This window comes from Acanthisitta chloris, unplaced genomic scaffold (assembly GCF_000695815.1).
Source record: "Acanthisitta chloris isolate BGI_N310 unplaced genomic scaffold, ASM69581v1 scaffold9096, whole genome shotgun sequence".
NCBI lineage: Eukaryota > Metazoa > Chordata > Aves > Passeriformes > Acanthisittidae > Acanthisitta > Acanthisitta chloris.
In genome coordinates, this window is record NW_008680032.1 from 93,423 (window position 1) to 117,668 (window position 24,246).

Consider the following 24,246-nt stretch of genomic DNA (forward strand, 5'->3'; position numbering starts at 1 on the left):
ACAGCAGTGGCAGGTTAATGGTTGGACTTGATGATCTTAGAGGTCTCTTCCAACCTGGATGGCTCTGATTCTATGCCTCTGTTCCACAGAGCTCTTGGCTTGTGGTGCTAATTAGTGCAGGAGCTGTTGGAGAGTAAGAGGAGTCAGTTGGCACAGAGTGAATAATTGACACTAAATAATGCTGTGGAATGATCTCTTGGCTGGGAGATTGGATTAGCAGCAGAAATTGAGTTTGGAATCTTGATTCTCTAATGACCTGTGAAGGGATCGGTTGCCTTGCTCTGCTTCGTGACAATTCCTGCTCAGCTGCTTGGTAAAAGCTCTTGGGTGTTTGAGCTGCTCTGGGCAGTTGGGGTTTGTCAAGTGGTGTCACTGCTCTCCCTTTGTTGTGGAGCTTGTTGTTGCATGAAGGGTTTGCAGAAGTCTGTTGGGTAGGCCATGGATCATGGATATGGAGGGAAATGCTGCTGTAATATCTGGCTCTGTAATATTACAACACTTCTATTAATAAAACATCATCTACAATCCCTCTGCACCTGACAGAGGGTCAGGAAATGGCACCAGTGCCAGTGGAAGGATGTTGTAGGGGTGGTACTACCAGCTTAAACATTGCTGGGCTTGGGTTGTGTTTCTGTGGGCAGATCTGACTCCAGGAGGACAGAGGAACTGTCTTGGTGACAATAATCCAACATTCTCAGCAGAAAAAGGTCCCTGCCCAGGCAGAGACAGTGATAGCAATTCTGGCTCAGTGTCTTTTGTCAAGGAAGTGGTTTTACTGTCCCTTTCTGTTGCTTGCTTCAGCCACACAGCATCTTCCATCCCCAAGTGTTTCTGCAGAGCTGTGCTCTCCTTCCAGGCTGCAAACCCACCATTTCTGCTCTAAGTCAGTCTCCTTACAGCTGGAGTGAGAACCTCTAATACTCCCTCAGCTACAAACTGATTTTTCTGGTACTCTTTATAACCACTGCCCCAAGCCAGGAACACAGTTAAGCCCTGCAGACTCCCATTTGAGGGAGTCCTTAGGACACATAAAAGCTGTTCCAAACCACCAGCTGATTTTCCCAGTATCAATATTTTCTCTAGGATATTTGGTGTCTCTTGGCTCCTGGGCAAACACTGCTGTCTGCCAATGGACCTAAGACTTTGCTGATGATGTTCTTTGGTAGCTGGAGTGCCTTGGCTGATTTGAAAACCTGGACAGACAGGTCTGGTAGTTCATCACAGTAACAGGTTGTGAGCTGTCACATCACTGTTCTGGCTAATGTGGTGTCGTTAAAGAGATGTAAAGACACCAGGCAAATTTTGTCAGTGGAATAAAGCTTGAGAAAAGGGCAGTTTCTCAAAGATGTCACTGTCTGTGAGCAAGTTCTTGGCACAAGACACTGCAGGGATGGAGTGGCAGCATCCCTCTGGATGGATCCTCATTCCCTGCAGCATAGCCCAGTAACTTCTGTCCACAAGGAAGCCTTAAACTGTGCCGACCTTAAAGGAAAGGGCAATCCAGACATTCCTTTGTCATTATGGACCTGGAAGTAGAGTGGGTTTTAATGTCAGCTGTGTCTCTGGATTTTACAGAAAACAGAAATGGGCACCATAAACCATTCTGCGTGTTCCAAGGGATGAAAATCCCTCTTCTTGTCCAACCCCTCTCCTGTATCAGCCTGGACTGATGGTGGCTGAGTGCCATTTCCCAACGCTCAGGTTCTCACAGTTACTTTGGATCAGACTGACCCAGCCAGCTGTAGAGCTGTCAGGTCCTTTTTTCTCCTGAGTAATCACACCCACCCTGGGCTGGCAAGCTGGGATAGATTACAAGAGGTGAATTCCAGCCTGAGTGCCTCCCACGCTTTCAACCCTCATCCAAAAAGCAGAGGAGAGACACCCCTGGCTCGGCCAGGGCTGCTTCCTGCACTCAGAGTTGCTACACAAGGTTTAGTGCTGCTGCTGAGATGGGATCCAGGACTCCTGATGCCTGTCACTCTGTCTTTTCCATTTGATTTTTCAACACCATTTCTACTGTCCTTTTAGAAAAAAAGACTAAAACTTGGAGCAATGGCTTTATTTTTGTCCAGTTGTTTCCTTGTGTCATGTTATTATTCCAAGTGCAAATTACTTTATGCTTCTACATGAGAGGAAGGTGAAGCATGTGGGTTGAGTGGTGGCCATATGCCATCATTTCTGCTCCAGCATGTTCAGTGGTTTCACCTCCTGCAAGAGATTCTGAAACCTAGAAGAGATTTGGGAACTTTGCAGGGAACGTTTTCTTTGTTTGGCTCTTCTTGAGCCAAGAGGGGAGAAGGCACATTAATTTGGGTAGTTACCTTCCAAAGAGAGAGCCAGGACTGGAAGAGCATGTACTCATGCATCTTAAGCTCCTCTGTCTATGGCATTATTCAGTGAGGCCACTGCTGTCAAAATATTGTGTCAGGTGGCAGTTTTCATCAGATACTCAAGTTAGTGTTTGGACTTAAAATAGCACCTTGTTTGCTTCATGTTCCCCCAGTTCTTAGGCTGAAGAGCTTACACAGCTGAGTCTGGAAGGCAACAAAATACATCCTGGCTGGGGGATAGAGCTTTGGATTTCCTACTGATTTGCAGACGATCTGGTATAATGGTTTTTTAAGTTATTAATTACCTTTTTTCTCCTAACTCTTGTTTTTCCAGGAAGTGGGCTATCAGCATGGGAAAACTGTGTTTAATGTCTGGTGCAGGAGTGGAGTCCTTGACAAGATGCTGAAGGACAGGCAAGAGACCTGCAAGTCCAAAACTGATGTAAGTGCTTAGTGAAATGCACTGTTCTGTGAGAGCTGCTTGGGGCATGTGAGATCACTGCTCAGGGCTGGGAGAGGGAATGGTGTCTTTGCATCAAGGTCTTATTGTGAGCTCACAGGGATTAGTGAAAACTGCATTGTAGGCAAGAAGAGGAGTGAGCAGTTCTCCAGAAATGTCTTTCCTTGAACCACAGCCTGGATGGATGAGGTCCTGCTCTGCTCTCACCATCAGTAGCAGTGTGGCCAAGGGGTGCTCTGCCAGAGCCCAAGCCCCAAAGCCTCACTGTCCATCCCTGGTAGCTGATGTGTGCCCACACAGAGACCTAACCATACCCTCAGCAAGTGCCATGGGGGTCTGGCACCCCCAGAAGTGCTGCAGTGCTCTGGAGGGAGGCTCTCCTCTTGCTGTTTTGTTCTAGCAGGTCCTTGATACCATGTTTGTAACCTAGAATTGATCCCAAGATGTGTCCTTTGGCACTGGAATAGATTGTCCAAGGGGGGTGGTGGAGTCACCATCCCTGAAAGTATTTAAGAGGTGTCTGGATCTGGTGCTAGAAGATATAGTTTAAGGGTTACAGCAGTGACAGGTTAACAGTTGGACTTGATGATCTTAGAGGTCTCTTCCAACCTTGGTGATTCTGTGATTCCTTAAGGACTAGGGTTATTCCATGCTCCTGTGAAGGAAGGCAGGATGCTCACCAGCCACCTGCATTTTCCACGACACACAGCTGATGTGTATGTGTTTATGTGCCCACCATTCCCTTCTCCTGCACCCTGTGCATCAGCAGCTGGGAGAGCACTGGGAATGCTGGCTGAGCTGCCCCTGGAGCAGAGGCTGTGCCTGTGCCCCACAGGTCCTGGGAGGTGATGTGTGGGATCAGGTGATGGTCACACCTGTACCCATCACTTGAACATGGATCTGGACTGCCTCCCTGAGTAACTCTGGGCAGGCACAGAGAGTTATTTTCCATTTATTCTTGTGCCACAAGCTTTAGGTGGTACCTGGATATTGCTCTTGCTACTAGAAACATGTCTGCCAGGGCAGTGGCTCTCTCCCAGAAGGCATGAATCAGGATGGTTGGCATTGATCTCAGCCTCTGCTGCCTTTCAGGATGTGACTCAAATAATTCTTGGGTGCTTTCAGAAAACTTGATTTAAACTCTTGCTGGAGATGTGTTCTAAGCCAAGAGTTAAAACCCTGCAGGGATGCAGCATTCTTGCTTTGTTGCTTGTGTTCCTCACTCCTCTGTAACCAAAGGCATTTTGTGGAGTCCTCAGTGAGGCTCTGCAGAGACCTGTGGTGCTGTTGAGGTGCTGAGTGTCACTCACCTCATCCTGCTCACTTCAGCACATCCCAACAGCCACTCTGTGCCTGATGATGGTAAATGGCTGTGTAGTGTTGCCAAGTCATTACAGATCTCTGCTCACAAGCAGTTAAAAATCTCTTGGTTTTGCACTTAAGGGCTGAGCTCAGCCTCTGCAGTTGGTTCATAGCTCAGTGGCTGACTGGATTTCTTGGCATGGAAGTTTCAGTTGTTTTTAAGAAATAACTATCACTTTTTTTGAGGACTTGAGTACAATGTTATCATATATTTCCTGACTATCCTTCCCCTCCTTTGAATTGCTCTGGTTTGAAACCCAAGTGCTGCAAAAACTTCATGTTTTACCCAGTAATTCTTCTTGATAGTCTTTTAGAGGGAGACAAGTAAGCAGTAATATTTTAAGTGATGGCCAAAATGAATCATAACTGTAGTGAGGCTCAGTGAGGAAAGGCATTTGAGGTGAAAAATGACATTGAGGATTTGCAGCTCTCCAGGGGTGGGTGGTAGAGCACTTTGACTTGGAGTGAAATGGTGAGAGGAAGGATAGGACTGGCAGGGATGGACATTAGCCCAGCAATGAGGGGGGAATGATGCCCACATCTGAGCCAGGTGCCCTCAGAGCCCCATATGTCATCAGAGAGGTGAGCTCTGTGGGTGTGAGTCACTGAAGGAATGGAAATGGCTCCGTTGGAATGACATGAAGGACACCCTCAGCTCTGTCCACATTAGGGGAGCCAAGGGGACTCACACTGGTGACTTCCCATCATCAGATGAATCCCAACCAGACTGCATGGCAGGGTGAGTGGCTTTGGGAGGAGCATGAAGGGAATGAGCTTTGGGGGAAACCAGCTGGTGATCCATGTAACCTGAGGAGCCCCCAAACTCCTCAGCTTGTGATTTCTTACTGGGAAGATAACCTGGGTGAGGAGATACATTAATATGAGCTGCAGAAGATGAGTCCCCAATCTGCCTCTGACACCTTGTGATCAGGCATTTTGAGCTGGTGTTCAGGTTTGTGTATTAATAGTCATAAGGAGAAGTCAAGGGAGGGAAAATTGTGTGTGTGTGTCAGAACTGGCTGTGTCCTATTTCAGCCTCACTTTCATCACCAAGTTCTAACAAGCTCAAACATATTCACTGCTGTAACAAACGTGTCTTTTAAAGAAAACTGCTTTTAAAACTGCCTTTTATATGGGGCACAGTAATTCAGGCAAATATTTCAGTTAAATCGTGGTATCACAGCTGTGCATCCAGCAGCATGTTGAACCTTTATCACATCTACCCTGGGCTTTGTGGCACTTCACTGCCCTGGAGACCAAATATGTCACGTCCCCACTGCAGACACACACAGCCTGTCACTGCACTGCTGAGAGAGCCCTGATAATGAGGCAGCAAGTGCTGATTGCTGAGACACCAAGAGTGTGGAAATAACAGGGTTGGGAGAGTGAGTCACCCAACTGCCAGGGTTATAGAGAGGGACCCATGGCTTTGTGCATCCCCCAGCCTGGCACTGAGGCTCTGTGTGCCCAGGGATCTGGGAGATCATCTGCTCTTCCTCCAAAAGCTCTGGAATCCAGTAAAACTCAACATTTCTTAGTCTGATTTTGTTCCAGTAGATTTATTTCTGCAAAGTAGCAAGTATTGCAGCTCCCACTGGGCTGTTTGTCTTGTTTTTCTTAGTCCATTAGAGTCACTTAAGTCCTTTAGCTCTGCTATCTTCCAGGGATAACAGCTGATATTTTTAACTTGCCTTTCATTAGCAAAGGTTTTGATGCTTTATGTGGTTTAGTTCTTCATCTATTTCTGGAGTGTTCAACATTTGAGAGCTGAGCACAGTTTCTTATCATCTTGTTTCCATGTCGTAAGCATTGAATTTTTATTTAAAAATCCAGGTATTTAATGATTTGTATACTTCTCCTTTGCTTTGATCTTCCAATCCCTGTTTAGCTTGTCTCCAAAATGCAAATACTGAAGACACAAACAACAGGAACCTCACATAAACCTCACTTTGAGCAACCCTTTCTCTCTCCCCCAGCACAGAATGCTGCAGTACTGTTAACTGGATCTCCTCGGGCAAGTTTGGTCTACTGAAGTGTTATTCATAGTCAAAGCTAAATATAATCCAGCAGACTACAATAGTAACTGTCTTTTTCCTCTAATTTACTTATGAAAGATTGTACCAAAGAGAATAATTTCCTCCTTGGAGAAGAGATAGGTTCGAGAGTAGGTCTCAGATGGATCTGAGACACTTCTTTGCCTCATGTTATTTGAGGAGAGTGTGGTTTTTGTCCTTAGAGGTACTGAGAGGAAGCACTTAAACCTTAAATTCCTGTTTGTAAGGCAAAGATGAGTGTGGGAAGGCGCTTGGTTCCCACAAGTGGTTTTCCAGGCCCAGTGCTGAGGCTTTGGGTGTAGCTGCTTCCCCAGGTGTCCTCTAACAGGCTGACCACAGCGTCATCCGTGGGGCAGTGGCAGTGACAGATGCTGCCTTGGATATGGTCACATTTAGTACTTGAGGTGGGTCTCACCAGAGCAGAGCAGAGGGGCAGAATCACACGTCCCTTGCTTAGTTACGTGGCACAGATTGAAGATGTAGGTAGGAGCTTTGCTTCCCTGTCCTGGCAAAGAGCCTTCTCCAAACGTTTTGCTGGGACCATTCAAGTTGGATGCTCAAAATGAGACTGGGCTGACTCACCCTTCCTGACAGTTCCTCAACGCTCACACTGAGCTTCTGAGCTTCTTTGTGTTTGAAAGTGTGTGCCCTAAGCTACTGCTGTTCCATTCCATACAGGTATTGTTTAATTCCCTCTGGGCTTTTCTCTGCCCACCCTTGCCCACCAGCTGTTTGTCCTGGATCTGCACTGAGCTGTAGCTGTTCTAAATTACATCAAAAGTCAGTTAGAGATGAAAGGTCAACTGAGAGCACTCTGCTGCAGCAGTAATGGGCTGCTGCTGTGACCCCAGGGGGGTTGTATGATTCATAGGATCAGTGCTCTTGCTAGAGGAGCAAAGAATTGTTCATAAAACCCTCTGTTAGGAAACTGGTCCTGGAAGCACGTGGGCAGGTCTGGGCATTTGAAGAGACAACTGTCCTGGCAATTTCCAGCAGCCCAGTGTCAATAATGTGCTCCCTCCCAGTTCTTCCCCATCCCTTTCCTCTGGGGTGGGAGCTGCTGTTGCACTCCTTAAAATCACTGGGTTTAAACAAAGGTGAGAGTTGTTCAGGTGTCCACCTGGTGACCTCATGCCCAGCCCAGGTGGGGCTGCTCACAGCACAGCATGTGGGGAGACCAAAACAGTCCTTAAATGCCAAAGTTGGGTTTTGTTAGAGCAGAAACTGGAGCAAGAACCTCTCAAAATAGAGAACACACAGCCTACTGCATGGGTGAGACAGAATGAAAATAGAAAGGGCTTACTGGAAAGAGGAATTACAGTGGGAAATGTGTCTCTCTGCAGACCGTGTGGCTCAGGCTCTTGCTTGCTGCAGCACCTCCAGCTCTGTGGCTTGCTGGGGTCCCTGGGGCAGTCCTGGTCACCCCAGTGCCCACCTGGCTGTTCTCTCTCTGTGGCATCACTCCAGCTGAGGGCTGCACCGTGTGCATGTCACACCTGGGCACGGGACTCCTTCTCCTGTGGGAAAACAGGAGCTCCCTGGGGGCTGCACCTGGCCCAGCCAGTCCCTATTGTAGAGTGACCATGAAGCAGAGCAAACAAGTGAAGTGAGCATCACTTATGGGGCCCAGAGCCTCCAGTTTGCGTCTCTGGGGTCCTCCCTACAGTTTGCTAAACTTTAAATGAGGAATAGGAGCCATTAGAGCATGTCCCACTGTTGGCACTTGGGAATCCCATCCCTGCCACCAGACCAGCATCAGGAGAGCTGTTTTGAGACTTTCTCACTGATGAGTAATGGCTCTTGAGGAGGCAGTAGGGGAGAATTTGTGTGTCTGGAGCTTTGTCTGTTCAAGATCATTTTTATACAGTCTTGACTTGTTTGGGTTTTTTGTGTATATTTGTTAGCACATCTCAAACTTCTCCCTGTGTTCCAGAACGTGACCTGTCCCACCACCTCCTTCACGGACCTGGCAGAGATCGTGTCCCGCATCGAGCCCGTGAAGGCGCCCGTGGCAGACGGTGAGTGGGGAGTGCTGGGAAGGGCAGGGAGGAGGGATGGCTGCTCACTCCTCCAGTGCCTCCTCTGCCTCCTTTCTCCTCGCCGTGCTCTGAGCTGTGACAGCCCAGGGCTGGCTGCCAGCTCCAGTGTGCTGGGCACTGCTGGCTGCAGTGGGTTGTCCCCTGCCTCCCCCAGAGCCCCTGCAGCTGTGCCCCAGGCCAGGCCCTCTGTGTCCCACTCCTGCTGCCTCCTCCAGAACAGGCTGGCAGTTGGATGTCCTTGCCTTGGCAAGACTCCTGCTGTTAGCCTGGTGTACTCCAGCATGGTTTCCTGGTGGGAGTAATCCCTGCTCAAGTCTCACTGGAGTGAGCACAGCCAGGTGGGCACTGGGGTGACCAGGACTGCCCCAGGGACCCCAGCAAGCCACAGAGCTAGAGGTGCTGCAGCAAGCAGCAAGAGCCTGAGCCACATGGTCTGCAGACAGACATATTTCCCACGTGTGGCTCCTCAGAGGTGAGCCTTGGAACAATATGGAACAGAGGTGACCCTTGGGCTGCCCTGTGTCCTTGCGATGGCTTTGCCCTTCAGTCCCTGTGCTTTTGAGACAGGAGAAGGTTGAGTTAAAGCTCTGCCTGAAGGATGTTTTCCCTGCTATAGTGAGTAGGATCAGGAGTGACTCACTGGCTCCATTGCTGTTTGTGTGCTCCTGTTACAGGAGCACCAGTGAACTAATGAGAGCAGGTAACAGCTCCTGCATCGTCACACAAAGGCACTCGAGTGCCCTGTGACAGCCAAGCCCTGCAGAGCAGCTCTGTTTATGCCATAACTGCAGCTCCTGTAGCCTAAAGGATCAGAGCTCTGCAGGCCTGAAACCCCCCCCAAGCATGTCACCAGGGCTGGAGCTCGTTCTAAACAGTCTCTTCCCCTCCTCCTGATTCTTGTTCCTGCAGAGGGAAAGCTAAAGTTAGCAGTGCTCCCATCTGTGACTGTTTGCAGAGATGTCCCTGTGGTAATTTGAAATGCTAATTACTATCATATGCCTTATGAAGAAAATATTAATCAAATGTGGTTAAAGCAGCCATTGTGAGCGAGAGTGAAGAGTTCATGGAACATGGTTATTTAAGGCTCAGGCTCTGAGACCTGCTAAGATTTAACCAGTGCACTGGGACAGATCCTCCTCCTTTATATAGTTCCTGATTAATTCCCCCCACTAGCACATCCTACTTTCTGCTTTGCAAGGCTATGGACACAAGTTGTAGCAAAGGGATGTGTCTCAGAAAGCAGATGTGGCACATTTTAGGCTGAGGAGAGCCTGTGCAGGGGCTGCTGGAGGCAGGATGGGATGGGCAGGTGCCACATGTTCCTCCTGGATGCTGAAATCCGTTGGCTGTAGAAAGCCCAGAGGAGGGGGAGGATGGCAGGAGAGTGGTGCATGTGGCACCATGTTGTGAAGGATCCTTTGTATTCGTGTCGTGGGTGACTCCATGTGCTGCCTGCAGGGACTTCACCCATTTTTGGGTGGCAGAGGCTGTTCCTCTGAACACAGCATCCCCACAGTGCCTCAGAGATGGCATCTCTTTTGCTAAAGAGGTACCTAGGGCCATGGGGGAGGAGGTCTGTGGTGGTGAGCTCAGGTGGATGATGAGACCTCCCTGGCAGTGGTCTCTGGGCTGTCAGACAGCTCCTTGCATATGCTGGTGAGCTGTGGTGGTGGTGAAGATGGTCTGACTGCTTGTGGCCCATGCAGGTAGGAAGACAGGGGGATTTTTGGTAGCCTGGCTGTGGAACAGCACTGGCAAAGAGGAGGAAACCTTTGTTCATGATTTTCCTTTGAAAATCTTCTTTTTCCTGTGGAAATCCCTTCCTCAGAGAGGTCTCGGACCACAGGGATGTAGGAAGCCTCTGCCTGTTCTGACAGCACACCACAAGGATGCTGGGGGGAGAAACTGTCAATAGTTTTGTACTAAGAAAGCAACTGAAAAGGCTCATGTTCTGGTGGATGGGGAAGGGTCAGCACAGAGGGTGAGAGGCTCAGGCAGGCAGGAGCTGTGTTGTCTTTGGTGGGAAAGGGCACTGGAGTTTCTTCTCCACAACTGAGCAAACTGAGAGAAGAAACTATTAAAGAAAATAAAGGAAAGGAAACCTGTCCCTCAGGCAGTGCTGAGCAGAGAGCTGGTGCATGACTGCTGGGATGCAGGTGGGGAGGTGTCTGTAGTGGGACAGCAGCTCATTTCACAGCCCCTGCAGTGGCAGTTCCTGTCCTTTAACAAGAGCTGGGTTTTATTTTGGCTTCTGGCACCTTGGGATATGCCTTTAGACACAGGGGTTTTGCAGCTGGTCAAGTCCCTCTCTTGGAATTTGGATTTGTGCCATTGGGATACTACACTGTCCCTCTCCCATTAGTGTCACGTTATGCAGGGGAGAGCCCTGGGGCTGCTGGAGGTTGTTCATCACCTGCAGTTCTGCTGCCTCACTCCATTCTGTCCGAGCAACAGGATATTGCTTAGGTGTCATAACCATTTTAAACAGCATCTCCCAGTCCTGTGGGGCTCGGTGGAATGAATCTGCTATTCCTTCCACCAAGGTCATGGTAAAGGGAGAGGTGAGACCATGGGTCTGTACCAACCTCTGCAGTTCTGTTCAGTTTGTAGTTAATGGGCCCCCACTGAGGAGGTGTTAGCTCAGACGTGAACGGGAAGGCTCCCAGCAATTTGTAATCTCCTGCCTGTCTTGCCTGTTGCCAAACATGGCCCCAGTGGCCAGGGGTGGCAGGTGGAGGTTTGGTTCTTGTTGAAGATTTACGATCCCTGTGTTGAGTGGGTCGTCTGGCTCCTGGGCATAAACGGCATTTGCTGGAGCACTGGCACAGTGAGGCCTTTTCCTCCTCCCCCTCCTCCTCCTCCAGGGAGGTGCAGTTGGGATGGGTTGGGCAGGCCCAACATACTCTTTCAGAGCCTCATACACTTGTCTCCAGGGGCAAAGTAACAGACAAGGAGTGGCATCCCCTTTGGTCACGGTCCTGTGATCGGACCCCAGTTTCATCCCATGTACTGGTTTCATAGACATCATGTGAGTTCATGTGGGGGTTGTTACCACAAACCCAGGCAAGCAATGTCTTAAGGTCAAGCTCAGTCACTTTCCTATTCTGCTTGTCAGGGATGCATTTCAAAACCACCACTCTGCTTGTCTGCTCGTGGCTCAGAGAATTCCCCATCTCCTTCCCAGCCCCAAGGACGTGGGTGCACCAGAACTTCCTCACAGCTCACTCGTTCAGCTGGGCTACGACACCTGTCAGTCAGTTTTCCTCCAGCCCCACGTTGGGTGCTGGTTGTGGTGTACCAAGACACAGCCTCAGGTCGTGATAGATGCTGAGACAATTTATTGCTAAACAGTTTCATATTTATATCTTTCACTACTCCTTTCATCCCCCCAGCCACCTGCCTTACTATAGCCTTTTGAGGGCATCTCACGTGCTTATCAGCTCTGTTCAGCTTCCTTGCAGCCATTCCTTGCCCCATGGTTCTGGTTCTGGCTTCTTTCACATTCACATTCCACACCTGCCCTTCTGACAGTTCATTGAGTACTGCAGTCTGTACTGTTCTGTGGCTTAGATAAGGAGATTGCAGTAGTCTCTTGCTCCACACTGCACCTACACTCCCTCAGCTGGGACCCCCTGTCTGCTCAGCTGCAATTGCCTTTCACACAGCAGTGGCTGTGGCCAGGGGAGCACAGGTACCACCACCCTCCAAGGGTGGCTCCATCACATCCCTGGGCACACTGTCACCTGAGAGGGGATGCTGAGGCTGTGTGGGCTCGTGGGTGAGTTGCCACAGCAGGTTTCATGTCCCATTTTTTCAGCCCACCATGCTGCAGGCTGTCCCCAGGCCAGGTCTTGTGAGGTAACACCCTGACTGAAGGAGATTGAGTCACTTGTAGCAATGGTTATTTGGATAAGAAGATTTGTGGAAGAGAGATGTTAATGGTGATGTCAAATGCCTGGGTGTGCAATATAGCTGAATCAGGAGACAGCTCAAAACCTCTCCAGGGACACAATTATCAGGCACTAGGTCACCCTCTAGATCTTTACTGCTTCAAAAGTACTTTTATGAGGCAGCACTAATGCACCTGAGGCTGTGCTGAGCTGACTCTCAGGGAGGCCTGAAACAGAGCCCCTCCAGCCACACAGTGCTGTGTGCCTTCAGGTGGGGTTTGCCTCCAGAAATCAAGCTCATCTAAAAGAAATGCTGGCAGCTACATGATGGCAAAACAGATCTCTGGGCAGGGAAGTGTGACCTTCCTGCAGGGAATATGTTTCCCCTGCTCAGGGCAGGCTCAGGCACCTTTTGGTGGTGGAACCTCCTCTTGGCTGGCACATTTTGAGCTGTGCTGTTTGGATACTGGGGAGCTGAGCAGAGCAATGAGGCCTTGGTCCTGCTTGATGCTTGTGGGAGCTGTTGTAGTGAACAGGAGCAATCACTGTGAGCCTCAGACTTGAGTGGGGTGATGGAGGGTGATGTTTGGGGGCAGCAGGGCCACCTCCTTTCCCCCCTCCAGCACCCACAGCTGCTGTGTGAAGGATGTGAGAAGGGACATCCCTCTCTTGGTATTTCTGTCTGAGTAGTGCTGGGAAAATCCAGGAGTTTGGGTTTGATGGCAGTCGGTTTTATTGGAGCTGTAAACTCCAAACTCTTGTTTGTGGTGTCTGCTGCTGCTTGGATGAGTTTCCAGTTTCTCTGGTGTGTTTTGTCAAAGATTATCATTAGTGATTTTAGTGGAAACTAACAACAATTCTCTAATTCACAGTTTAAAAAAAAATGTAAAAATAATGAAATATAAAAGACCAAATGTCTTTAATCCCAATGTTGGAGCAGTTGGTTGTAGTTACCATGTTAGGGGAAAAGGCTGTGGAACAGACTGTGCTGTTGTCTTCAGTGTGGAGCAGATGCTATTGACAGCTCCCAGGAGAAATACTTAATCAAGGATCTGGTTTAAACATGAGCCACTTTCTTCTCCAGTGGGCTGAATCTCAGGTATTGCTTCAGCAGCTCAGAGCACACTGGAATTCAGTCAGGAAAAGAGGTGGAAGGACTAGTGTCACACAGACATGAATTTAATGCTAACAGTAAAATGCCATTTTCATGCATTAACTTTTATTCTTAGGAACTGTGTTGAGCTGTTGTGGGCAGTCAGCCCTGTCAGCAGGCAGAACCACAGACTGGTTTGGGTTGGAAGGGACATTGAGACTGCCATGAGCAGGAACACCTCCCACCAGCCCAGGTTGCTCCAAGCCCCATCCAACCTGGCCTGGAACACTCCCAGGGATGGAGCAGCCACAGCTTCTCTGGGCAACCTGTGCCAGTGCCTCAGCACCCTCACAGGGAAGAATTCCTTCCTAATAGCCAATCTAACCCTACTCTCTGTTGGTGTGAAGCCATTCCCCCTGGTCCTGTCACTCCATGCCCTCATGAGGCTCCTCTGCCTGTTTTGCAGACCCTCCAGGCAATATCTGGGTGCCTGGGAGTGGCATTGGCTCTGCACTGATGTATCCTTGTTCTGAGGGAGCAGGCTGGGCACTGGGGGTTGATGGTGTGTCCTGCTGCTGCACACAGCTCTCATCTTCCCTAAATTATGTTAATCTGCTGGATTACTGGAGAAGGGAGGGGATTGTCCCTTATATAGAGGAGTGGAGTCTAAATGTCACTCCCCCCCTGCCCAGAGATTGTGAGACACTTAATTATCAGCTCCACACCAGAAGAGCTTCCCTTTTGCCTGGAACCCCTGTTTCCAGCGAGTCTGTGACTGCTGTGTCCTTCTGAAGGTGTTCCATGGGTTGGACTGAGAGGTGGGAGTCAGCAGCTGTGCTGGGAAGGGCATTCACCAGGGAGCATCCCCCACTGCCAGCATTTGTGCCCCTCGGGCTGGGCAGTCAGTGCCCACCAGGATGACATGGACAGTTGGACAGTGTGCTGCTCTTGCTGTGGGCTCCTTGGATTCTGGAGGGCTCTGGGACACCAATTCACAGAGAGAACATGGGTTGTTTTCACGTGGCTGTAGAGCTGATCCCTGTGTTAGAGCAGTCACTGAGCTGCAGAGAGCTGCTGGCAGTCGCCTGCCCCACGCCAGTGCTCAGTGGTGGCAGCGATCGTTCCTCTCCCAGTTTTCTCTGCCCCTCTGCCTGCCAGTTAAACCCAGTCCTTTCTCTCTTCTCTCCTCAGATGAGTCAGACTACCAGACTGAGTACGAGGAAGAAATTCTGGACAATCAGAAGGATGATTATCTCGATTTTATAAGCAACCAGGGTGAAGAAGACTCTGACTCGGTACGAACTGCCCTGGAAACAGGTGGTGCCTGGTCATGGCTGAGCCCTGGGTGATTGGTGTGAGGTGGAGGTGTTGGGAAGGATACTGAGAGGAGCACCTGGGTGGGACTGGCTGAGGAGGACTGTGCACAAATGAGTTTGCTTTTTGTTAGTACAGACACTAAATGGCATGTGCTCGCTCCACTCAAGCCAGTCAGCTGCAGTGGTGCTGTGTGTGGCAAAACCTGGCCACGGGTAAATCCTGGCCCCACAGCTCTGTGGGTTTGCTTGTGAGGTGCATCAGGGCTGGAGAGACTGAGGGAGCTGCTGCTTCCAGCTCACAGGAGAGGAGCTGAAGGGAGGATGTGCCAGCTGCCTGCAGGGTGGGTAAGAAGGTGGTAGTGGTTCTGAAGAAGGCAGCATCAGAGATGCCCAGCAAAAAGACAAGAGGTGACAGGCACAACTGGTGCTAAAGGAAACTCTCAAATACTGCCCTGGATGCACAGCTGGGACCCACCACAAGCTGTGCAGGGAGAGGGTGGAAACTCCATTCTTGTAGGTACTTGAAAAGCGAATTGATGTCGAATTGAACCAGCTCCAGCACTAGAGTCAGCACTGCTTAGAACAGACAGTTGGATTGTACCCTCCAGAGGTCCCTTCCAGCCAAAGGGGTTTGATTCTGTGGGACAGCAGGTGCACCCTGTGTGCTCCCACTGTGAGACTAGGTGTGACCTGAGCAGCAAAGCTCAGACAGGTCATTTCCCTGCTGCTCTGACTGCAGCCAGAAGGGCCTGTGGGTTTAAAAGGTGATGTTGCCTGTTGTGTTAATCACAGAATCATAGAATCATCAAGGTTGCAAGAGACCTTTAAGAGCATTCAATCCAACCATCCATCAGCACTGCCACTGTAACCCCTAAACCACTAAACTGAATCACCCAGTGCCAGATCCAGATGCCTCTTAAACACCTCCAGGGATGGTGACTCCACCACCTCCCTGGGCAACCTATTCTGTGCCATGAACAGTTTCTCAGCTGGGAGCACAGGATGGTGTGGGAAGTTTCCCATGTGAGGGTGTTGGGTGGCTTCGGTGTTCTGAGTGAGGAGCTGCAGTGACAGTGGCTTTGCTGGGCTTATCTGAGCTGGTGGGAAAGAAGAGGTGGAGGGGAAGGGGATGGATTTTAGTGGTGGGAAAGAAGAGGAGGTGGAGGGGAAGGGGATGGATTTTATCCAGCTCAGAGAGGATGCTGAGGAATTAACTAGCTCTTTCTTTGCTTTTCTCCTTCAGGATGAAGACATGCAGCTGAGAAAGCGCAGGAGTGTCCCCAGCACGGACAGCCAGGCAAGCAGCACGGGAGAGCCAGGCTAGAGAGTGAGCTCACTGGCTGGGAGCTGCTCCCTACCCTACTGACAGCAGCCTATTTATTTATTTAACACTTCACAAACCAAAACAACACCTAGATGAAACAAAGCAAGAGTTCATCCTTCTCCAGCCAGGGACAGGCACAGTCTCTGTGTCGTGCCCAGGTCCCCGTGGAGCTCTGGTGAGGGGTGACTGCTGTGTGCCATACTCCTTTGTGCAGGTGCCAGGAGCAGTGGCCAGTTAGCACTGGGACTGGCAGAGAGGAAACATGCAGTGAAATGCTGCCTTGATTTTTTTCTTCTGTATGTTTTAGTTGCTGTTTTTTACTGCCAAGGCCCAAAGAGCACCAGGATCTTACCCTGCTGTGTGCTGGAAAGGCTCCAGCAGCAGCACTGGAGACAGGGAGGGTTTGTGGGTCGTTGCTTTCTTTTCATACGATTCAGGTAACTGTGTAATTAACTCCTCAGTGACTTCCAGCCACGTACGTGTGAGCAGTGCTCTGACAGGAGCAAATCTGAATGTATTTCACTTGAAATCTAAACCTAAGAAATCCCTGTGAGGGGTGGCCATAGAGCCTGGATCCTCGAGGCATCAGCACAATGTGTACTGATGGATCGTGGAGCTGACACTTGCTGGGCAACCCTGGAATGATTACTTGACTGTATTTGCCCTGCGAAGTAAAGTTATTTTGCTGGATGGAAATGTCTGTGTGAGTCTTTGTGTTGGGTCCTGCAAAGAGAAAGGTGTCAGCAACTAAGAGCCCAATTTGCCTTTGTTTATGTCAAACATGCACACACGGTTGTTCCACAGACTCCCAAAGAAATGTGTGTGGTTCCCAATTCCTCACCCCAGCAGGAGTCACGCTGGGTATTGTCGAGCTCTGGAAAGAAATCTCCAGTGCTCCAGTGCTGGAGCAGTCGATGGGAGTTGGACCCTGTTCAGACATCCCCAGTGTTTGCTCTGCTTGTCTCACATCTGTTGTTGCTGATAGCTCCACTTGGCAGAGTAACCAACCTAATTCTTGCTTTGTGTAAACTCTCCTGCTCAGCACTAGCTCTGGTGCTGTTGCCTTGAAGGGATTTGTCATCCAACCAGAGCATTGAAGATGCTCCTCAATGCTGCCTCCTTCCCTGAGCTCTCCAGGCCCCTTGATGTCAGCATCAGCTGCCAGCGGCGATGCCTCGAGGCATGACCAGAGCTGGGCAGCACCTTGAGGCCAGAAATGTGTCTGGTGGCACCACCAAGGACTGTGGTTGTAAATGCTGTCAAGTGTGACCTGGTCTCTGCATTTAAACTCCTCTCCTGGCACAGGCTCTCCTCCTCTGCCTGGACTGTGTCATGTTTTCCTCTCTCAGAATCACAAGATGGTTTGGGTTTGATGGTTAGATGGTTAAAGCTCATCCAACTTCACCCCCTGCCATGGGCAGGGCCACCTTCCACTAGCCCAGGTCCAATCCAACCTGGCCTTGAACACTTCCAGGGATGGGGCATGTCCCTGAATGTGCAGCCTGTGCCCAGGGAAGGTGTTCCTCTTACATAGAAAGGTATTTTGAAGTGTCAGAGCCCCAGGTAATTGTTTTGTTCTCCGGGAGACTCCAGTCCCCACCTTGGTGAGACCACCCAGCCTGGCTGCACCTCCAGCCAGCCCCAGGCCCATCCAGAAGCAATGGAAGTGTTTGGAAACCTTCCCTGCAAGGATCATCCAGGTTTTTGCTGCAGATTTTGGTCAATGCAGATGTACAGAATATGTTGCAGCTGCTAGAGGTTGTTCCTCTGTACTGCAAAGAATTAGTTCTTACAAAGGAAAACTAAAACTGGCTTTAGAGGTGGAGGTAGAGCAGCCAGAGGTTTCTGTGGAGGCACAGGCTGCCTGTGGGGCTGGAGAGATGGAATTTCTGTTCAGGCTGGTTACAGGGTGGTGGTGCTGGTTGAGTGCAGGTGAGTGTCCACCTGCCAGCAAAGTCTGCTTGGCTTCAGAGCTACTCTGAGCAAACGTGAGGAGCTTGTCTAGTGCAGCAGCAGCACAAATCAGAGCTTTGTTTTCCTGATGAGGGGATGCAAACCAGATGTGAAGCCTTTCAGTGTCTGTATTTATAGGTGGTCACAGTTCAGGAACCTTTCCCAGGAAAACAGGGATTAGGGCTGGAGCACAGACTAACCCCAGAGATGACTGAGATCCTCTGGCTGCCCTTTGAGCCTATGCAGGGCCATCCACCTCCGGAGGACGCAGCTAAAACCAGAAATGCATTGAGCAGAGGTGGGATCAAACCTCCTGGCAATGGACAGGTTGTGTTTGTCACACACCTGTGCTGCACTCCCACAGCTGTGGCCAGTTCTGCATGTTCCCTCTGCCCCAGCCTGGGACAGGATGGGCACCAGAAGGACGAGAGGTCTGTCAGCCTGAACCCAGCTGCTTGTTCCACTGCTCTTGTTCCAGGAGTGCTCTTCCCTTCTCTTCAAACAGGAAATTAACTTCCAAGCAGTGTATTTCAACTCCAAACCTCCTGGCAGCCAGGTGTGCTCCTGGAGCACATGTGGGAGCTGCTGGGCTTGGTCAAGGAGTCACAGAACACAAATACTGAGCTCCTGGGTGTGCTAATTAGAGCCTCTATTTGCTTTGTGCCCTGTGCCACGGGGAAATGGCACTTAGTTTATGAAGACAGAAGATAAACTCAGAATGTGAGGCTGAAAGTCTCTTCTAAGTAATTGATCACATCTTTCCTCCCCGCTGCACCCTTCAACACTGAGCCCTGGACATCAAAGCAACCTGTTCTTCCATGCCAAGGAATGTAAAACAATAATAGTACAAATTTACCAGCAAAATTGTTTTCCCAGGTTGCTTTGCTGGTGGTTGTGTCCTGCCCAACTGCCTGGGAGGGCAGTAAGGGGTCCCAGTAGTGGGTCAGCCCCATTCTGCTTTTGTACCCCGAGGCATCCAAGTGATCGTGTGTGCAATTCTACATCTGGAGGTTTTAATCAGTTCCTGCTCACCTGGACACCAGCCCAGGACAGCAGGGCAGCTGAGGGGTCAGTGCTGCATTGCTCTGTCCCCAGGCTCTGCTGCGAGGGTCCCGTTGCAGCTTTGATGGAAACACAGCAGGAGGAGAGTGGTTGGAAGAATCCAAGGCTCCTGTCCTGGCTCTCCTGGCCCAGGCCACTGTCCTGCCAGTCCAGGTGCTGGCTTTGGCTGGAAAGCACCCTGCAGTTATCTTCATGGGTGTGTGACATCCAAAAAAAAAAGGTGAATTCTGGAAGAAGCTGGATGGATTTGGCCTTGATGGAGGAGACAAAACAGCTGGAGGTGAAGAGGGTATGGAGCCTGTTCCCACAAGAAGCCTGATGCTAGCTAATGCCAACCATGAGACAGCAAGATCAGGGCAAGGTCCCGAGGAGCTGTGGCCATGAGCAGTGGCTGCAGTGGGAATGTCCCTCAAAACCTTTTGCTGATGTGTCTGGTGGTTGCCCCTTGCTGGGGGTAAAGCCTTGACTGAGCTTTCAGAAACCCATCCCAGTGATGGATTCACAGTGGATCCAGCCCCCATCCTGCTCAGGGCCTGGGCTGAGCCCCCCAAGCAGCCACTGTTGGGGGATGAGGTGAGAAACACCCATGGCACTGCCTGTGCCTCCCGTGGGCTCTGTGGTGACCAGGGCTGCTGCATGGAGGAGACACATCTGCACCAAGGTGGGGATTTGGGAATTTTGCAGGACTCCAGCTCTGACCGCAGTCCCCGCAGGGGAAGGGACAGCTGATGGCACAGGTGGCATCCATGCCTGGTGAGGGGATGCATAGCTGGGCTCTCACGGTGCTGGTGAGTGGTGGCACTCCTGTCCCTGTGGGCAGCACCTTGGGGCTGACCTGCTGCAAACATCTCGGTGCAAGTACCAAACTGAGTTGCTTCGTTAACTGCATGAGCTGTGGAGCTCCTAGAGAAACTCCCCTGGGGTTTAGGAAGAACAAACACTGTTGCCCACATGGCACCTGTCCATAATCTCCAGGAAGCTCTGCCTGGGCAGGGGGGAGAGCTTTGATCTTGTGCCAGTGAGCTCTGGCTCATGCCTGGCTGTTTGCACCAGCTCCTGCTGCAGCTTCTCAGGTTTCTGGCCCTGTGTGGGGCCGAGGTGTCCGTGCAGCCCCTCCAGGCTCTGCTCCACAGGCAGGAACAGCCAGGGCCATGGTGGGCCGATGTTCCTTCCCCAGCAGACGTCATCCTCCCTGCATATTGTTCCAAAATTAATCTCCTCTCGCTTGCTCGTGCTCCCTGACCTCCTCCGATGTGTGATTTTCCTTGTGTGCTGCCTGAGGACTGTTTAAACTGTCAGGACATGGAGGCTTTGCTGTGCCACTGGGTTCATCTACTGAGGCTGTAAGAGCTGATAAGAAAAGCAGCAAACAAGGACTGCAGCAAATATTTCCCTCTCCCTCCAGGGCTCCACGAGGCTGGACTGGCACCCAGCACTGCTCACCATCCTGAGAGCCCTCCAAAACGTGGCCATGGAGTGGGAGGTTTCACCATGGCATCCCAGGGCAGGAGGCACTGGGCTTGGTCAAGTGTTACTTGCTTGATGATGGGATTTTGGGTTGTGGCTTTTGCTGGCACCAGGGCACTGACTCCCATAAAATCCCTTCCCAGCTGGTGGAGGTTCTGCTCCCCTTGGGGCTGGTGGGGTTTGTGTCCACATTCCTTGTCTGTATCCCATCCTTGGGTCATAGAGGATCTGACTGTTTTTCCCAGTGAGCTTAATTTGGGCTTTGATATAAGTAGTCCTGAAAGGAGCTGGCAGAGTGTCCACACCTGCATCCCATGCCTGGGAGCTGCTTTTGGGAAACAGGGCTGGGGCATGGCTGCCTGCAGGTGCCAGGTGGGACATACCAGTATTTCCAGCTTGCTGCAGCCTAGGGAAGTCGATGCTGGGCAAGTCAGCACTGCCAAACCCTTTCCTTTACTTACATGGAAGTTTTCTTGGGAAATCATGGCACCAGCAAAAGCAATAAAAGCATTTCCATGTTGGTTTAGGAAAAATAACAAGGAAAAGCAAAACCGAAGCGGTGTCAACATTCATCCTGGGTTTGGAAAAGAATATAGCATGAATTTATATGACTGTGTGCCAGGATTGTTCCTGGATGATCCTTGCAGGTGGAGGAGCAGCCCTGAGCAGCTCTGGGCAGGCACCTGCAGCCTGAGCATTACTGCAGAGGTGGCACTTCACGGGTAATTGGCAGAGCCAGTGGCACCGCTGGCCAGCAACCGCTTTTAATTAAGCCTCAGCCTTCAGGCAGTACTGGCAGGAATGTGCTTCCCATCAGGAAGCAGCTGGGCCTCCAGCTCTGGAAATGCAGAGGTTTATCCATGAGCAGTGACATTTGGGTCCAGACAGAGCTGTGCTGAGCCCAAGCCCTCCCGACTGGCACAGACAGCCCTGGCACGAGGCAAGAGTTGGTACCAGTGCGGTACAAACACTAACGATGCTGCTGGAAATCCTTCTCCTTGGGAATGTGTCTGTGGCCATGGATGTGCTGGGCAGGGAGGCTCAGCACTGTCCTCGTGGTGACCAGCACAGCCCTGTGCTGTCATGCTCACGTGGTGTGGAACTTGGGAGCCGAAAGAACACCAAATGTGCATTAATTTTAAATGTACCATAAATGACACATTTTTTCCTTTGGAGAAGGCACATTAGATGTGATGCACAGCCCCGGGGGAGTGTGTCAAATCAGGCTGATGCAGCTCGAGCAGCTCTGACCTGTGTGTCCCCGGGCAGGATGGGGAGAGCTCTGAGCTGTGCCTGTGCTCGAGCACTTTGCTGCTGTGTGGGACACTCTGGGTGGCCACAGGTGACCCCAAATGCCCTGTTTGCCCTTGGCATTGACTGCCAGGGTGCTCTGCACCCTGCTGGACCCAGGGAGGCACAGTGAGGTGCTTTGTGGCTGTGCCTGTGGCTGTGTTTGCATCCAGTGCAAGGTTTTCACTCCATCCAGCACGTGTGTGTTCACCTCTGCACGGGCTGAGCTGTGAAACTCTTCTTCCTCGCAGTGACTAGAGGCTGCCCCAAGGCACAGGTGCCCAGGGGAAGGTTTCAGCTGGTCACTATCATTGCCAGAAGGACTGTTTCTGCTCTGGAATGAGAATTTGCCCAGGCTGTGTGGGGTGTTGGCTCTCAGGTGGTTGGATGTGCCAGGTGCTGACTCTGCCCTCCTTGGCGTCATCATTCTCAGTCCTGTCTTGGTGCTTCCCCTCTCCCACTGCTGTGGGTCTGCTCCTGCAGTGTGTGCCTCAGCTGGTGCTGCTGTCCCTCTCCCCAGTTAGGTGTGGAATTACCTGGAAGTAGCTGGTGGCTGACTGCCCTCCCTGCTGCAGAGCCGGGGGATGCCAGCCTGGCTTGGAACCTCCCTTGTACTACTGCCCCATGGCTCAGCCCTGGCACTAAATCACCTGGTGACTGTACAGTCCCTCCCCTCCACTTGCTTCCTCACTGGAAATAGAAAGCTTTTAACCTAGCAAAGTTCAGAAAAGCTTCTACAGCAGGGCTGGCAAAGAGCTATGCCCCTGGGATTTGGGTGGTAAAGAGGCAGGAAAGAGCTGGTGAGGAGGAGGTGGTGTTGGCCTCATGGATAGGTGCCCGGGCATGGGGCTGCCCATCCCAGGCAGCCACAGCCACCTGCCAGGCCTGTGCTGGGACACTTGGTGCTGGAGGAGATTTTGGGCCCTGAAGGCAGAGGGGAGAGCGGAGCCTTGCAGGGATCACTGGAGTGAATGTGCCTCTTTCTGGAGCTCCTCTTCTGCAAGCAGTGAAACTTTGAGTGCACTCCAAGTGTCACCAAAGTTTTCCAAGTGCCCAGGAGCTGGCACACCCCCCGAGGGGGTGTCAGCTCTGCGTCCGCTCCGCGGTGTGAAACGGGCGGTGGGAGGAAAGCGTTTCTGTTCATGGCCCTTGCAGTGAAACTGGGGCAAGTGGGGATTCAAGTGGGGATTTTAATGTGCTGGCAGAGGATGGATGGTTTAAAATAGTCCCTAGCTGGCATAGCTGGTAGCACCCTGCCAGCCCCATCCCTTGAGCACGAGGATTGCACAGCCTCGGGGAGCCAAGGCTGCCACCGAGCCCTCAGCCACGGCTCCGGGGGAGGCTCTGCAGAAGGTCAGGACAGATTCATCAGCTGCTGAGTGATGCTGGGGTGAGCCTGGTCCCTCATGGAGCTGTGGGCAGGGACACCAGAGCCTGGGCATGAACCACACATCACTGCAGCTCTGCAAGTGTTCAAGCTGGATGGGGCGTGGAGCAACCTGGGCTAGTGGAAGGTGTCCCTGTCCATGGCAATGAGATGAGCTTTAAGGTCTCTCCCGACCCAACCCAGTCTGTGATTCTTTGGTCACCAGAGTCAAGCTGGGGGCTCCATGAGGGCCCAGCTGGGATGGCTACACCGTTTGGCCCACTGGGATGCTGAGCTGTTGTAGGCACGTCCCTTGAGGACCCAAATCCAGGCTGTGTCCGTGCTGGACTGGGAGCTGCTGATTTTACACGAGGCAAGAGAAAAGTGGAAATGCAGAACCCAACCAAAACGCTGCTGAGTCCCTGCAGAGCTGCACCCACCTGGGGGCCCTGCACATGTCCCTGCTGCAGGCAGCCCTGGCTCCCACAGGACCCTCCTCCTCCTCCCCAAACTCTGCCCCTGGGTGGGCTGTGTGGCTCCACAGGGAGGCAAAGCACCGTGTGCTGGGGATGCAGTGCCTGGGGGAGCTGTTCCTGGGGCTGTCAGCATCTCCCCCAGCACGTGGCCGAGCAGGGACCCAGCAGGGCGAGTGCTTTGCCTTGCCAAAGTAGGTCACGGCGTGAACTCGAGCGATGTGGTGGGCAGAGCTAAAAATACCAGCGGAGCTGAGCGTTTTCCCAGCAGCTGTGAGGGGCCGTGGCCTCGCCGGGTCGGACCGTGGCCACCAGATGCCTCAATCCTGACCCTGTCCAGAAGGGTCACCAGAGTCCTTGGGTTGCTGGGGCCAGAGTGGTTTAGGAGCAGGTGATGGAAAAGCTCCTCTGGGGCTTCAGGTTCAGAATCCATCCAAGAAAATGTCTCTGTACTGGTGGTGTATAAATCATAGCGAGGCATCTTGCAGTTGGGCCCCTGCTCCTTGCACAGACCCTCCCATGAGCCTTGGATGTCTCATCTCCAGCCTCCTCATCTGCCTCCTCAGAGAACCACCTCAGCTTCCCTTCATGGCATGTTAACAATTATGAGCAGAGAGCAATGTCAGGGGGAGGAATGTAACCCCAGCCTGATGCAAGAGCTCAGCAAAGCAGTTCTTTTTCTCTTGGGAAATGAGTGCTTTTATTTTAGTGTTATGCTTTTAGAGGGCACCAAGAGGATGGGGGTGAGTGGTCTGGAGTCTGCGGCA

The 24,246-nt window shown here is 51.4% G+C and overlaps 1 protein-coding gene across 1 annotated transcript in view; it reads left to right on the forward strand.

Moving 5' to 3' along the window:
- The window catches only part of LOC103804935 (patatin-like phospholipase domain-containing protein 7), a gene marked incomplete at its 5' end in the record, with an annotated part of 108,325 nt that extends 92,457 nt beyond the window's left edge, over nt 1-15,868 (forward strand). The window contains 4 exons of the mRNA XM_009077569.1: nt 2,665-2,772; nt 8,140-8,224; nt 14,420-14,523; nt 15,788-15,868. Of these exons, the coding sequence (XP_009075817.1) occupies nt 2,665-2,772; nt 8,140-8,224; nt 14,420-14,523; nt 15,788-15,868 (378 nt within the window). The remainder of the gene's footprint in view (nt 1-2,664; nt 2,773-8,139; nt 8,225-14,419; nt 14,524-15,787) is intronic.
- Nucleotides 15,869-24,246: the final 8,378 nt, after the last annotated feature.